The 16,789-nt window shown below is 40.5% G+C and overlaps 1 protein-coding gene across 1 annotated transcript in view; it reads left to right on the top strand.

Moving 5' to 3' along the window:
• Nucleotides 1-16,789, top strand: part of Apool (apolipoprotein O like) — a 62,837-nt gene that overhangs the window by 14,747 nt on the left and 31,301 nt on the right. Inside the window, exon 2 of the mRNA XM_021153441.3 lies at nt 7,662-7,766. Coding sequence (XP_021009100.1) covers nt 7,662-7,766 — 105 coding nt within the window. The remainder of the gene's footprint in view (nt 1-7,661; nt 7,767-16,789) is intronic.

Genomic DNA, 16,789 nt, shown 5'->3' with positions numbered 1-16,789 from the left:
CCTGTAACATTGTTAGGCTAGAAACACAAAATTGGTATTCATATGTCTTCTAAAAAATACTTTAAAAACATACTAGGTAGTAATAAATAATTACCATAGAAAACAACATTTATTGTTAAATGTCAAAAGTCTGGATAAAAAGGACAGAATTGCTTTATATTTTAGATATTGGTCGTTACTTTTGTATAAAATTAATGATTTGCTTTCATTAATTTATACTAAAATATGTCCTCAATACAAGCCCAGGGATAAATTGTCAATAAAGCCTCTAAGATTTATTTGCTTCAGTGTAAGATGAAAATGATGAGGTTCAAAGTAGCATGCAAAACCAAATCTAATTAAAGGGCTATGGAAAGCTTCACTGTGAGCCCTTATCTAGCAGTTCTGTGGTCTGCTGCTTGAGTTATCTGGTAAAAGATCTTGTAGAGCAAGTCTGTTGACCTGAATGTCATCCCAGAACCCACGTAGGTGGAAGGAGAGAACAGATTGCAGACTTGTCCCCTGGCCACAATGTGCGCACTGTGGCACCTGCACTACTATTCTCTCCCTTTCTCAAGTTAAAACAAAAACAAAGAGTGATCTGTGCTCAGAATGGTATTTTGTGGGGCAATGATGCAGTTTAGTTAGAAGAATCCTGAAGGAAAGCACTAAAGGAGACACAAAGCTGGGAAAATAATGGATGGTATGTTTCCTCCATGATGGGTACTGAGGGAGGAGGAGACTTTTTTTTTTTTTTTTTATGTTTATAGCCCAGAACAACATCCAAGTGTTGTTTAAAGCGGAGAAAATGTAAAGAAAATACATGTTTGCTTTTGTTGAGATCACCATTTTCTGAAATACATATCATCTTTCAGGAAAGCTCCTTCCATATAAGGATAAACTATCTCATCTTTAATATTTGCCTTTATCCTTTTTAGAAGAATAACACCATTGTATCTCCTTACAGTGACTATGACTAGCTCTGTTGGCTCTTTCAATGTGTGTGTGTGTATGTGTACTTTCTCTCTCTCTCTCTCTTTCTCTCTCTCTCTCTCTCTCTCTCTCTCTCTCTCTATGTATGTATATATATATGTATGTATATATATACACACACATACTTACATATATGTAGTATACATATATATCCACACACATGTTCTGAATGAATGGATATAGAGTTAAAATTGATATGAGAAAAGTTTAATTTCTTTTTGAAAGAATCACAAGTTATTAAATGTTGCAGCTCTAAAGCCTCACTGTTTAATAAAATTGTTTTCAAACTAAAGCTATGGTGCCCAGTAGAATAGCACCAGAGACATATTTTAATCTACTGTGGTTTTCAAATGCCTAGTGGGATGGAGAAGCTGGCTTTTAAAGTAATTTTAATTTTAACTGATTATAATATAAATAGCACATGTGACCAGGGCCCTAAGTATCTGCTCTAGAGACTTCTTTTTACATGTAAGATGTGAATACCAAGTTTTCTCATACTTGCTTAGGCACAGTTTTGGAACTAAAATAGTTATGCTGTGAGTAGTAGCTATTGCTACTTCTAGATCTGAACGCTTCAAAACGTGTAAGTTGCTGATCAGATCATGATGAGTATTTCTACTGTATCCATCAAGTTTAGTAATACTTTGTATTGCTTCTTTTCTTGCCATACAAACTCTACCGTCCTTATCAAAACAGAAAATAGAAGGTCCAGCAAGGTGGCTCAGTGACTCCAAGCACTTGCTTTATATACCTGTAGAGCTAAGTTCAATCCCCAGAGCTCACATGGTAGGAGAGAACTGTCTGTCTTCCACAAGTTATCCTCTGACCTTCACATATGTGCATGTCATGTACCCATTCCCACAGCACACACAAAATAAACATGTGTAATTTTAAAATAAAATAGGACTTCAGAATGAAGTTTTCTAGTTAAATTGAGAGAATAGTTCTTAATTGGTGTGTGTATTTAATATTAGTATTCTTTACTTTTTATATATGGGTATTTTGCTTGTGTGCATGTATCTACACTACTTGTGTGTCAGGTGCCCTCAGAGGCCAATAGAAAACATGGAAGTGGAATTACAGGTGGTTTTGAGCTGCTGTGTCAGTACTGGGAATTGAACCTGGGTTCTCAGGAAGAGCAGCCAATGCTTTTTAACCCCTGAGACATCTCTCTAGCCCTTAATTGAAATTTTAAGTTAGCATACAAGTATTAAGCATTACAGTGCCTTTTAAAATAAAGTGTGTTATAGTTGACTCCTCTGCCGTTTTTCCACTTGCTTTCTTTGCCTGCTGCTCTTGTGTATTTTCCCCTCTCTGAGTCTTTTTGTGTTCCCCCCACCCCTACTCCCAGGGCACCTCTTTTAATAGTATCCTTTATTCCTAAATTATTAAAATTACCCTGTAGATTCCGTATTCACAATGTTTGTTTGAGTAAAATTTATGATATAATTAGTACAACATCACTAAATGTAATTACATTCTGGTGACTTCTATTTGTGTGTGTGTGTGTAAAAGGGCAACAGTAGCTTATTTGCAGCAAACTTATATACTTGAAAATTATCACTGTCATTTACTATCATGTATTGTCATAATTAGAAGAAACTCTGGATGTTTTGTAGTGCAACCTTCTTTCAAAAGTGGGGAATCTGAGACACAAAAGGTCTCATGGCAAATAAGTAGCTGAGCTGAGGCTATGACACAATCTTTCTATTTCACAGCAGTATGTTCCTACAGTGATACCATTTTTACCTTTGCCTTTTAGACCTTCACAAGTGAACCAGCCCCAGGGCACTGTAAAGTACAAAATTCTATTAAGCTGCTAATGGCTGTCCTGTATTTTGATGACTAATCTCAACTTGTCACAGCTCATTAGGTACTGGAAATAGACTCACTAAGTTCCTGAGCCAAATATTTAAAAGCATTTTATACCTGCAATATTGCAAGCACAATTGAATTTTACAAATCTCAATTTGGAGGTCCAGCTGGCTGTTTGCATGAGGTACTTGTTGCATAACTGTATTCTAGGGTACCAGCAGTTAGTGAGGCGTGCTACCTCAGGTGTCTAAAATATGATTTCTCTTTCTTTGCACAAGGAGGGGAAGGCACAATCACTTTTCTGAATTGTATTGATCAAAAGGCTAACTATTGCGGTTGTAATTCTGTGAGGACGGATTATAATGTAGGCTAGCTTCAGTTTTCTCCAACAGTGAAACTATTCTAACCTGCCCACAGCATTTGCTGCTGCTATTAGATCTGACATTTTAAAATGTCACTGTGGATTTCATGAGCAAAATTCTTCAGAAGTGAAAGATACACTTGATTTTAGCCAAAAGGCTGAGAGGCATTCAAAAGTACATGATAAACAATTAACTCACAGGTTTCCTACTTGTGCCCACATCTTTTCTACTTTAATTTTCATAGCTATCTAGCTAAAGCTGTCCTTACTCCTTAAGGAATTATTAGTCTACTTGGAGAGTAAATGGTCATAGCAGTGACACATGAAATAAAAAGCTCAGGTTAAGAGTTAGAGAGAAAGGAGACTACCTGTATAGATTGGAAATAGATTACAGAAAACATGAAAGGTAAAAAAAAAAAAAAATGGTTTTAAGTAGTGTGTTAGGAAAGAGGAAGCCAATTTATTTTCTTGAAGTAGGATAGTGATCTGATTGACAATAAAATTATCTTGACTTGACAAAGGCAATTACACTTGGCTGGAGTTAGATGATGCCATAGAGTCATGGCCCTGGGCTAGGAGACTAAGGATGACAGCAATGATGATGATGATGGCAACAGATAATACATACTGAACCTTTTTCTGTGTTAATTCCTTTATGATAGGTAACAGACATGTGGACATTGACACGGGGGTTCACTTTCTCAGAGCCACATTATGAATAAAGAGTAGAACCATATCCCAGCACTCGGGAGGCAGAGGCAGGTGGATCTCTGAGTTCAAGGCCAGCCTGATCTACAAAGTGGCCTGGTCCTCAAAGTGACAGGACAGCCAGGGCTACAGAGAAACCCTGTCTCAAAAAAACAAAAAAACAAAAACAAAAACAAACAAAAAAAGAATATAACCATAATTTACATTCAAATTTGACTCTAAAATCTGTCCTATGTGCACTACTTTACCAAGTAGATGATAAGGGCCTGGTCTAGGTTGGTGATTCCTATGTCATTTGTGTATACCCATCTTATAATACTCATTGGTAAAAACTGTTGTATTAAATACTGTCTCTCCTATTATTAAACTGAGACTGAGATTGCAGATCACACTTTACCTCCAGTACACTTGCAGTGTCTACTTCATAGTGTTTGCCTCTTCATCATCTTTCCTCTTTTTCTGGTTCCTCCTCCTCCACGTATGTTGATTAGCTTTATCCAAGATCTAGTTACAGTGCTGTTGGCCATGAGGGCAGTGTTAATGAGTCGATAAAATATATTAATAAAGTGCCTTGAGTTAGAAATGAATGTGAAACAAGGTCATATATTGATGAGAATAAAACCAGTGAATCATGGGAAGATAACCCTGGAATTTCCCTAGAAGCAATTGTTTCTAGCTACTTTATAAAACAGAGCAATCACAAATAACACGAATCAATTATTTTCATTATAAAAATTCTAACAAGGGATGAGTTGTACCAGAATTTGAGAGTTAAGTGCTGTTTATCTTTGCTATTTATAATCTTTATGTTACAGAATGCTCTTCCTAAGGCCTGTTATCGTCTGGGAAAAACTGGTTTTAATTCTCATTAGTTTTTAGAAAATCATTTATAATTTGCCCCTGACAAATTGTTATTTTTGCAGATACAAATAGTATTAACTCAAGTTCTTTCACTCTTGTGAATTCCAGAGCACCTCTTCTTAATTTTAATGCTATTTGATTAATGACAGCCTTCCCTTATAAAATTTTATAGTATACTTAAATTCCTCTGGTACTTAAAATCTAGTCTTTTTTTTTTTAATTAGGAGTTGAAGTGTTTGTTATAGTAGTATTTCTGTTAAGGATCAGATAATACTCTTGGCTTTGTGGAAAATGTAAGGATTCTAGTCACAGACACTTCTTCACTCTTCCCTTTACAAGCCTTACAGTATGCTTTACAGTGATTTCTAGCTAAGCTCAGGCCAGAATTGGCCCAGTGTTAGAGTTTGCCAACCCTTGGTCTATGCTTCAATGCGCTATGCCATCAGCTCCTCCTTTTTATAGAGTAACAGCCATTTCACTGTTTTAACTTGTGGTCGAAAAGAATGAAGTATGCTGATCTTTTTTTTTTGTTGTTGTTGTTGTCTTAGATCGTAATTATCTATTCATGTGAATTTATTTTAAAGCCTAGATGATATTATTGCATTGCATGAATTAATGCAACTACTTTAAGACTATTATTAGGTTGTAGAAAAGTGTTCATGTAGTGTAATGCTTCAAACCTTTTTCTATATATCTAGGGATTATCATCTTAGGAAAAACTGTGCATCTAGGTAGGTATTTAAAAATAGTTTTTAAATAGTATAAGACTTACCTATTTCAAATAATCATCTTAGGAGTTTACTAACAAAATTCAATAGGTTCATAGGTAAGCATGCTTTATGGCATCAACTTTAATAAAGCTGTATCTTTGTGATGTAATTTTTAATGATCTTGTTGATCATGAAGTACATTGTACATCTAGGAACAACAGCAGAATTAGCAAGAGACATGAGTCTGAAGGTTCTTGGTATGTAGCCAGACCTGACCTAGAATTTGTCTTCCTGCCTTGGCTTCCCTAGTGCTGGGAATATAACTTTTTGCTACTTAGAAGTCATGGCATTAAACATTGTGTGTGTTTGATAACAAGTATCTTCTTTGATCACCTTCCATGTTTAATTCACTGAGGTAGGATCTCTAACTGAACTCAGAGGTCCAGAGCTTACTATTTTGGCTAGTCTATTTAGGTAGCTTGTCTCAGGGAGTCCTGCCTTTATGTCATGAGTGCTGGGATTAGGCTCTTAGGCTCTAGAAGCTACTTTATGGGTGTGATAAGAGTCTTCATAGTTGTATATAAACTGCTTTATCCACTGAGCCATTTCCCAGCCAGCCATTAAGCTTTTTACTAAAAATATTTTATTTACAAAACATATGCTGAAAAGAAAGAAATCAATAAATTATACTTGTTAATTTTCTTTCATACTGACTAATATTCTTTTTATTTTCTTCAAAAATTATACTTAATATGTTAAATGATATATTACTTGCTGCTGTGCTTTGAAAGAAAATGTAGTTTTACAGCCTCCCTGAAGTAAGTGATATTTTGATTCTTCATTTAAAAATTTAATTAAGTACAATTTAAATTGTGTCTATGCAGGGGTAGGGTGGGGTGGAGTGTGTATGCCAGTGTATGTCTTCAAGGAGGCCCGAGGCCATAGAGCTGAGGTACAGGAAGTCGAGAGCTTCATGCTCTGGTGGTTGGGAATCGAACTCAGATCCTCTGTTAGAGCAGAATGTACAGTTGACTGCTGAACCATCTTTCTAGACCCAAGATTTCTTTTAAGTTTTTAATTAGATAGCATGACATTCTCAAACAGCATGTGTTTTAGTAGATTGTCTGCCCCTTTCATTTCTTCTACTCCCTTGCCCGGACTTCGGACTTCCAATCCTTCCCTGTATCCAGTTTCTTTTCCTAAGTCACATATGTGCCTTTGCCCACCCTTGGCCATCCCTGGTGTCTGTTTTGACCTTTTTTGTTCTCTTTCTAGTTTTGTAGTCTTTGCTCACATTTATAGTCATACAAAATTTGCAAGAAAGTACAAGTTTCTGGAAAGCATAATATTAACAAGGTAGCCCAAAATCTTCCATGTTTTTAGGTTATATTTTATTTCTTTCTTTTGCATGTGTCACTGTGTTCATGTAGAAGTCAGAGGACAACCTGTAGAAAGTGGTTATTTTACTGTCTGGGTCCTGGGGATTGGTGGCAGGCATGCTTACTAACTGAGCCATCTCATCTGCCCTTTTCTTTTCAATGTATGTGTGCTTGTGTGATATGTGTGTATTAATGCAGGCATTTGTGTGCCACAGCATGCATGTGTCATGGTGTAATGGTGGAGGTCAGAGGATGACAATTAGTGGGAGTTGGTATTCTCCTTAGCCTTTTCCAGGCAGGGTTTCTCGTGTTTCTGAGGCATGGCATGCTCCGAGTTTACTGGCCTAAGAGCTTCTAGCAAAATGTACCTGTCTCCACCTTCCGTGTCCCCATAGGCTGGTGTGTGTGTGTGTGTGTGTGTGTGTGTGTGACAGAGTTTTATGTTGCCCATTCTGGCCTCAAACTTGTTATATAACCAAGGATTGCCTTGATCTCTGGATTTTTCTTCTCTCACTTCTGAGTGCTAGTATTACAAGCATGTGCTACCTACTGCATTAAGTTCATGGAGTATGGCAATAGACTCCAGGGCACATACAAGCCGAGTGATGTTCCCACTTTTAGAAGACTGTAATAAAGATAAGAATTCATATATATTCATTTAAAATCAGACTTTGAAGAAGACCATGGGATCTTTATACTATACAGTAGTTGGAGAAACACAAGGGCTTTATGTAAATGTAAAATTTTGAGATAGTTGAATATTTAATTTATTTCCCTAGATCCTCACAATACTTCTCAGGGATTGGAAACCGGATCTTTTCACTTCCAGTGGTCTTTTTGATGTGTCTTTTTCAGATGGGAAAGTTGACAACCATACCTGCAGGTCTGATATATGCATCTATAAATGTGCGTCTAGCCAAAGAAGAGGAACCCAAAAAGCAGCTAGTGAGACCGGACCAGGTAATTGGCCTACAAAAGTTTCTGAATTTTGCATGATATAAATTTAATGGAAAAGCTATGTAGGTATTTTTGCTTCATCTATCATAAATATCTTTGAAGTCACTTATGTATTTGATAAGTTTAAAGAAATAGTTATGAGGTATCTAAATTACACAATATGTAGTAGAAACACAGAAGTTTTACTTCAAATTGGTGATTTTTAATGGGAAATCATTAAGAATGGGGCCTTAGAAAATGAGAAGCACATGGAAAAATAGCACTTAAGTGTCAGAACACCTTTTTCTCTAGGCTCCTCTTAATTGGATGCTACTGGTTATATGCATTAGGTGGGGGGAGCTCTTGCACGGGCACACTCTTGTCTTTTCCATGATTTATGCTGCTTTGAGCTTTAATTGGACAAGAGTCTGCTGTCTGCCAGATCTGCTTTCATTTTAGTAGTTGTCCTTATTCCCATTACAGGGGCTCTGCTGTCCATATTTACCTTTGCAATCTGTGTGCCTGACAGGTTTTTACTTGACCCACAATAAATCCTCAGCTTGTACTCTCTGTGGTCGCTCATTTTATAGTTAGGTAGTATCTCCCGATTCCATATGAGAAGCAAATGTAGCATTGCGGATTTGTACAGAGGGCCTGCTTTTGTACTTTGAAGATCTGAGTATTAGTTACTCTGCTGGAGGGATTCAGGTTAGGGTATCAAGTAAACCACTGGAGTGTCACAGTTCTTGACCTCTTATAGCAGGGCATGACTGATAGGTGGTGCCTCCAGAGATGGATTCACCTCCAAGCTTAGGCCCAGAGTTATCAAACCCCATTGTCATTCCCAGTTGATGAGATCTGTTCCCAGCAGCTGATGGTTGGTTTTCCCTCTCTTTGTGAATTTTACAGCCTGAGCTGGGTCTCCTCTCACCTTCACTGCTCTGATTACTAGTATCTGGTCATACCACCTTCTCTCTACAAATAAATGCTTCCCAGGGCAATCTCTCATCCCAGGACTGGCAGATGAAATCTAAGCTCCCTGACTTATGGTTGTTCCCTTTTCTTAGGCCCTAAGGTAGCTCAGTTTTAAACAATGAATTCTTTACCATGAGAGTGGCTGACTCCTGCCTTTGCATGGCATATGGGATTCTTCTCCACTGCTGCCTTGTCTGCTGGAAGAGTCAGTTTTCTCATCAAAACCTCTGGTATTAAAGACCTGTGAGATTTTCAGGATTATCCTAGAAGCAGGACATTCCTTCTCTTCCACCAGGATTGCCTGGCTTACTCTTTGAAGGCATCTTTAGCTTCTGTATTAATCAGGGTTCTCTAGAGTCACAGAACTTATGGATAGTCTCTATATAGTAAAGGAATTTATTGCTGACTTACAGTCTGCAGTCCAATTCCCAACAATGGTTCAGTAGTAGCTGTGAATGGAAGTCCAAGGATCTAGCAGTTACTCAGTCCCACACAGCAAGCAGGCGAAGGAGCAAGAGAGAGTGAGATTCCCTTCTTCCAATGTCCTTATATGGTCTCCAGCAGAAGGTGTAGCCCAGATTAAAGGTGTGTCCCACCATACCTTTAATCCCAGATGACCTTGAATTTGGACATCTCCCTGCTTTAATCTTCTGGAATCCATAGCCACTATGCCTCAAGATCTCCATACCAAGATACAGATCAGAAACTTCTATCTCCCAGCCTCCAGATAAGGGCCACTGGTGAGTCTTCCAATTCTGGATTGTAGTTCATTCCAAATATAGTCAAGTTGACAACCAGGAATAGCAACTACAGTTTCTCATCCAGTACCAGTAAGCCATGCACATGGAGCTGTATTCAGCTTGGCTTCTTTTCCTTGAGTCTTACCCACTACCACCACCACCCCCCCCCCCCCGCCCCGTACATTTCAGGTATCTTCTCACTCCCTGTCCTATTTTGCTTTCTCTATTGCTGTGATAAAAACAATGACCAAAAGCAACTTAGGAAGGAGACAGTGTATTTCATTCTTACAATTTACTGTCTATCATGAAGAAAATTCAGGGCAGAAACCCAAGGCAGGAACAGAAGCAGAGGTGGTGGAGGAATGGTACTGGCCTGCTCCTCCTGGCTTGTTCAGCTCCTTCCCTCCCTCCCTCCCTCCCTCCCTCCCTCCCTCCCTCCCTCCCTCCCTCCCTCCCTCCCTCTTTCCCTCCCTCCCTCCTTCTTTCTCCCTCCCTCCCTCCCTCCCTCCCTCCCTCCCTCCCTCCCTCCCTCCCTCTTTCCCTCCCTCCCTCTTTCCCCCCTCCTTCCCTCCCTCCCTCTTTCCCCCCTCCTTCCCTCCCTCCCTCCTTCTTTCCCCCCTCCCTCCCTCCCTCCCTCCCTCCCTCCCTCCCTCCCTCCCTCCCTCCCTCTTTCCTTCCCTTCCCTCATGTAGTACATCCTGACTGCATTTTCTTCCCCAACCACTCCTCCCAGCCCCTACCACCAAACACCTCCCCTCTCTCTCAGATCCAGTCCTTCTCTGTTTCCCTTCAGAAAGAGCAGGCCTCTCAGGGATATCAATTGAACACAACATAACAATATACAATAGGACTAGGCGCAAACACTCCTATCAAGAATGTATGCGGCAACACAGGAGGAGGAAAGGGGTGCCAAGAACAGGCTAAAGAATCAGAGTTAGCCCATACTGCCACTGTTAGGAGTCCCACAAGAACACCAAGCTACAGAACAATAAAATACATGCAGAGGACCTAGTTCAGACCTATGTAGGGTCTGTATTTGTTGCTTCAGTTTCTATGAGCCCTTATTAGCCCTGCTTGGTTGATTCTATGGGCCATGTTCTTGTGGTTTCCTTAACCCCTCTGGCTCCTACCATCTTTCTCCATCTTCCTCAAAGGTTCCCTGAGCTCACTTCAAGTTTGGCTGTGGTCTCTATATCTGCTTCCATCAGTTGCTGAATGGAACCTCTCTGATAATTATTATGCTAGACTCTGACCTACAAGTATAGCGGAATATCACTAGGTATCATTTACTGACATTTTTTATGGCCTTCACTTAAGCAGGGAATATTTATGTGAGTTGGAGGCAGGAGGACAATAGTGGAGGTAGGCCTTGGGGCAAGAAGGGTTGGCAGTGGATCTTTGGAAATGGAATTGATGGAATAGGAAAGTTCCAACTGCAAACAGGCAGCTTACCTGTTCTTCAGACAGATATGACCTGCATCTGAGCTCTGCTTGATTTCTTATACCATACATGGTATGTAGGACCACCTGCCCGGTACCTCTCATAGTGGGCTGGACCCTTTTTTTTTTTTTTTTTTTTTTTTTTTTGGGCTGGACCCTTCTACATCAATCATTACTCAAGACAGTGCTCATAGATTTGTCTACAGTCCCTTCTGATGAAGGCTTTCTTTTAACTTAGGTTCTTCCATGTTTTAGTTAGGGTTTTACTGCTGTGAACAGACATCATGACTAGCTTCCAGGCAGGTAGGAGGAGGGTCTTAAAGTCCATTCCCACAGTGACACACCTACTCTAAGGCTATACCTCCAAATAATGCCACTCCCTGGGCCAAATTTAATCAAACCACTAAATTCCACTCTCTGGCCCCCATAGGCTTGTTCAAACACATGAGTCTATGGGGGCCATAACTCACCATAGCATAATACAAACAATTAACAATGTTAAAAGTCCAAAGTTCAAGGTCTCATCTGAGATTCATCCAGTCACTTTAACTGAAATCCTTAAAGCAAGACAGGAAACTAGTTGGGCAAACTGCAAACTCTTCATCTCCATGTCTGATGTCAAAGTGATCTTTAGATCTCCAACTCCTTTTTAATCTTTGTTGACTGCAACAAACTTCTTTCTCCTGGGCTAGTTCCACTTTCTGTTAGCAGCTTTCTTTGGTGGGTGTCCCATGGCTCTGGCATCTTTAACATCTGTGGTCTTCAAGTGAACTTCAACTTCACAGCTTCTTGTTCCAATATCTGGAATCCACACATGATCTTCTGGGCTCCTCCAAAGATCACTTCTCCAGCTCTGCCCTCTGTAGCACTCTAGGTTCTGGTTGACCTCACTCCACTGCTGCTGTTGTTTTTGGTGATCATCCCATGGTGGTAGTTAGGGAGTACCTCTGGGTTATGGGCCAAGGACAAGCTGTACGGTCCTTCCTGGTTTTTGGGTACAACTTGGTTTCTGCTGTAGGTCAAGTTCTCAGGCTGTTGTTGTTATTGTTATTGTTGTTGTTTAAGATGGAGGCTGGTCCCTAGATGGAGTAGGGTTGGCCTCTCATTCCTCCCTTTTTCTGGTAACTAAGAAGAGCCAATCAAGGGATTTCCTCAAATTTATCTAATCTTATGAAAACAATAATAGGGCTTTGTCTTTATGAGTCAGTTAACTCAGGCCTGGATGTATTTGTGACCAGAAAGGTCTGAACCATCATATTTTAGAGGAGATCAGGGTTGTCATTGTCCAGTCCTTGTGGTGTCCCTGAGGTTTGGCTAGGGGCCCCATCAGTGGGAGACAGGGGGGAGTCCTGAGGTTAAGTTTCCTCCTGCTGGTCTAGGTCATCTTCAACTGCAAATAGGTCTATGATTCCATGTTGCAATCCTGTGGACCTTTAGGGTGATGGGAGGGACCTTTTTAATGGGGCTCTAATGATCCCTGGCTGGAGGGGGACCTGTTTTATAGAGAATATGAAGTTTAGGCCAAACATATTTATGAGCCCATTGGAAACCTTCAAGATCATTCAGCAATTGGAGATCCTCAAACTTAGTGATAACCTCTGCCTGTATGTTAAGAACAGAGGTGGGGGGAGGGGCGGATATCTCAAACATGATTTGAAAAGTGGTAAGGGGAATTTCATACCTGATACAGAGTGAAGGGTAGGAGAGTTAGCTCAGTCTTTGTCAGTCTCTTAGGTCAATTTAGTTAAGGTCTCTTTTAGGGTTTTGTTTATTCTATCTACCTGTCCTGAACTCTGGGGTTTGTATGCACAATAATGTTTCCAGTCAATCTCCAGAATATTGGCTAGCCCTTGACTTCTCAGGGACACAAAAGCTGGTCGGTTGACTGACCCTATGATCTGAGGAAATCCCTACCTTGGCAGTTTGTCTTCTAAGAGCTTCTTTGTCACTGTGCATATATTTTCATGTTTGTTGGGAAAAGCCTCAGTCCAACCTGAAAAGGTATCTATAAGCATCAGTAAATAGTTGTATCTAAAATTTCTGGTTTTACCTCTGTGAAGTCTGTCTTTCAATAGACTCTGGGCTTTGTGTCTGAACCTATTACTGGGGTTCTTCTCCTTAGTTATCACATTAGTTAGCTGGCAGGCTTTACAGTTCTTGACAATCTCAGCTATCTTTGAGATTCTAATCCTGAAATTAGCAAATTCTGTATTCTCTGAACACCCATGTGGGAAGAGCAGCAACTCTTTTGAAGTATGTGTAGTCCTATTTCTTCTGGCACAATAGGCTTGTAATCTGCTATTCTCTACCATCTGTCATAACAGAACATGGGCTAATAACTAGCCCAGATTATGTCATCTTTTGAATACTTAGGATGGTCAGGAAGTGTGGGATCCCCTAGATCCAGGGAAGTCAAAGGCAAGAGAGGTCCGATTTCTAGGGCAGCATGATCGGCTGCTTGATCTGCCCTATTGTTGCCCTATGAAACTAGGTCGTTCCCTCTCTGGTGTCTCGAGCAATGAATTGGCCACCTTTTTAGACCCCCATAGAGCCCTTAGTAGGGAGAGTCTGAGCCCTCTTTATTTTTGATAGTCTTTCTTCTGCTGTTAGAAGGTATCTCTCCCTATAAATAGCCCCATGAACATGAGCTGTAGCAAAGGCACACTTGGCTACTTGTGTGTCTTGTCTTTTCTCAGCTGTAACGCCTACCAATTGAACTTTCTGGGCTCTGCCCATATGATATTGGTTCTTGAGACCACTGCTGCTCCACTATATCTCTGTCAATCCTGAATGAAACTATCTGAAGATCTGGTCTGGTCCCATGAATGTGGGCCAAAAATGTCTAAACAGTCATGCAGTGGCCCGTTGAGGTCTTGGTCAGGCAGCAGGGTAGCTAGGCTCAGGGCAGTAGGGGCCTGAAAGGTTATCCTGAGTAATGAGTCATTCTGGCATTGTTGATGGTCAGGCTTTGGCCCAGTGACAGTTCGCCAGCATCCTTAGTCAGGAGGCTGTCACTGTGATGATGTGTAAACAGAGAGTCCAGCTTTTGGCACCCAGGTCTAATTTCTTTGACAGGTAGGCCACTGGCTGGCACCAGGGCCCAGAGTCTGAGTCAATATTCCTTTTGCTGTCTCAGATCTCTTGTCCATGAAGAGATGGAAGGGCTTAGTCATTTCTGGCAACCTCAAAGCTGGTGTAGAAAAAAAAAATTGACCTCAGAGAACCACCTCTGACCTTATGTATCCCCTGGACCTAGGTAGGTCACCTGTGGTTGGCAGAGTAGGGCCTTCTTAGTGGAGGCTTGATAGTCCAAATTTCCCAGGGCCTCCAAGAGGTCATGGGTCTTTTAAGACATCTTTTTTTTTTTTTTTTTTTTTTTGGTTTCTGCTCTCACCAGGAAGTCATTTATAAACTATTGAAGAGACTTTATCTTTTAGGATTTAGCAAGACAGAACGTTAAGCTCTATTATCAACAAGGAAGCTGGTGGGTTTCTCTTTTATTTTTAGGGTTACTCTGGGCAACTTTTAAGGTCATAGTTTGAATAGGCTTTTTGTTTGGGGATGTTCCCTGGCCCAGTGGTCCTCCTCTTTACAATAAGCACATTGGTTCTTTTCAAAGAGGGGCTGTTCTCAGTCCTTAGGGCCCCACTTACCCTTTTTTTTTTTTTTTGTAGAAGCCATTTGTTTTAGATGTCTTTTTTACATAGGTAGGCCACTGGCCCTGTGCCAGGACCTGAGTAAGCACATTGGTTTCTAGAAGCCATTTGTTTCAGACTGTCTCCCACAGTCCTCTAGTTTGGCCATGGCTGCCAACAGAATTTTTGCCAGATTGAGAGTCTGTTTCTTCTGCTCTTTTATTTGTCTTTTGTCCCCTATTTTTCTGTCTTTATTAAACACTTTTTTTTCCTGCCATTATCTTTTAAACTCTTTTCTCTTAGTCCTTGAACCCTTTGGAGTTTCCTGATATCTGGTGCTGCCTGGTTAATAAAGGCTAGAACTACTACTGGTTTTGCTTATCTTTGGCAAATTAGTAGCTGTCTCAGCCGCTTTGAGACCTGCCAATGGGAGCCTGGCGGGTAGGACTTAGCCTCTCCTTTCCTTTACCATTGTTGAAGTCCTAATCTGAATGGATTCCCCTGTGGGGCCAGGAACCAGTTTTCTGGCCTTTGTCTGTGGTGAAGAGAACCTGCAAGAGCTCTTTGCAATCATCTCAAGTGGGCTGGTGGGTGAAAAGGACTGTCTCTAAGAGATTAATTAAACCTCAAGGGTTGTCTGAAAAGGAGGGAGTTCTGTGTTCTCCAGTTAAAAACAGGTCACTAGTGGCAAAGGGCCAATAGTGATGAGGTTGGTTTCCTTGATCAACAACAGGCCCTTGTTGCCCACTAGGGCAAGATGACAGACTCAGAAGGCAGGGCTGCTTGGGGCCATTGCTATTCTACTTGAGAGGTTGAATAATATGGGGGTGGAAAAATAACATCTTCTGCTTCTTCTTGGAGGACCAGGAGAGGGATAGTGCAGGAGAGAGGTGATCTGGTGTCTCTTCCTTTGTACCCTTGGACATTTTGCTAGCCAAGGCAAAAACTCATGCCTGTTGTCTAGGGAGAAAAAGTTTAAGCCAAGAGGGCAGGACCTGTAGACCCAACATTGTCAGTCCATTTAAGTCAAATTCACCTCGTAATAAGAAACAGAAAACAGAGTGGACAGCACAGAGCAGACAGCTTGCCAGCAGCGAAAATAACCAGGACTACACGCAGCAGGATTCCACATCCCCTAGTGGGGTTCCATGTCTGCTCCTTCCTACCCAGAAATTAACTCCAGGGACTCTCCCTCCTCCAGGGATTTTGAAATGTCTTCCAAGACCCTGTGGCTACAATATACTAGCACATCCACTGCAGGAGGGTTCACTATCCAATTTTGTTGTTTCTTGCCATGAAATACAGATTTTTAGGCCTTTTCAGAGCACAATTACAGAATTATTCAGAATAGATAGATAGTTGTGAACTACCATATGATTGCTGGAAATTGAACTCAGGACCTCTGGAAGAGCAGTCAGTGCTTCTAACCACTGAGCCATCTCTCCAGCCCCCTTAACCACAATTTCTAACTAGATACAAACACATTGAATATAATAAGTGGTATTTAAGTCCAAAGCCTCTAATGCATAGTGATAATGTTTTCCCCATAAGGTATACAATGATATCCTATTTGCTAGTTTTTTCAAATTTTCGCAATAGAGTTGCAATTCTATTATTATATTCTTTCAGTTGTTCTTGAATATCCATGTCTTAGAAGATAAATAATTTTAAATCATTCTGACCCCTTTCCTAAGAAACTGTGGACATAAAGTTTTGCTTACAGTAGATTACAAATCAAGACATTTTTACACTGTTAGTCTAAAATATACTGGTATATATAATTATAATCAAGAAATTTTAGTGTGGCTGGTGGACAGAACTAGGCTATTTAATGAGCTGATCTGAAAGGCAGAGACAGGAAAATCCTGATTCCTAACCTACCCTGGCCCACATGATTAGACCCTTAAATAAGTGCTGGGTATATTCCTCTGTGATAGAGCTCATGAAGAAACCTAACTTCCATCCCCTACCTCACAAAACTAAAACCAATGTTTAATAAAGTTGGAAATTGGGGAGTATATTGAGCAGGCAGCCTGGTTAAACCTAAATATCCCTGGAACTTTCTAAACTCTTTGATGTCATAAATTTGACTTATTTCATTGTCATTTGTGGGGGTCAGAACAGGAGGGAGAGGGGTTGTAAGCTTCTGTCTGACTGCTGGGAATTGAACTTGGATGCCCTGGAAAAGCAGCTACTGCTTCTAACTGCTGAGCTATATCTCCAGCTCCATGATTCCCTTTCAAACCACCATCACCGC

The sequence above is a fragment of the Mus caroli genome, unplaced genomic scaffold (assembly GCF_978045245.1).
Source record: "Mus caroli unplaced genomic scaffold, Mus_caroli_1 scaffold_5, whole genome shotgun sequence".
In the NCBI taxonomy this organism is placed as follows: domain Eukaryota; kingdom Metazoa; phylum Chordata; class Mammalia; order Rodentia; family Muridae; genus Mus; species Mus caroli.
The sequence above is the reverse complement of the archived record's forward strand: the minus strand, read 5'-3'. Positions and strand labels throughout refer to the sequence as shown.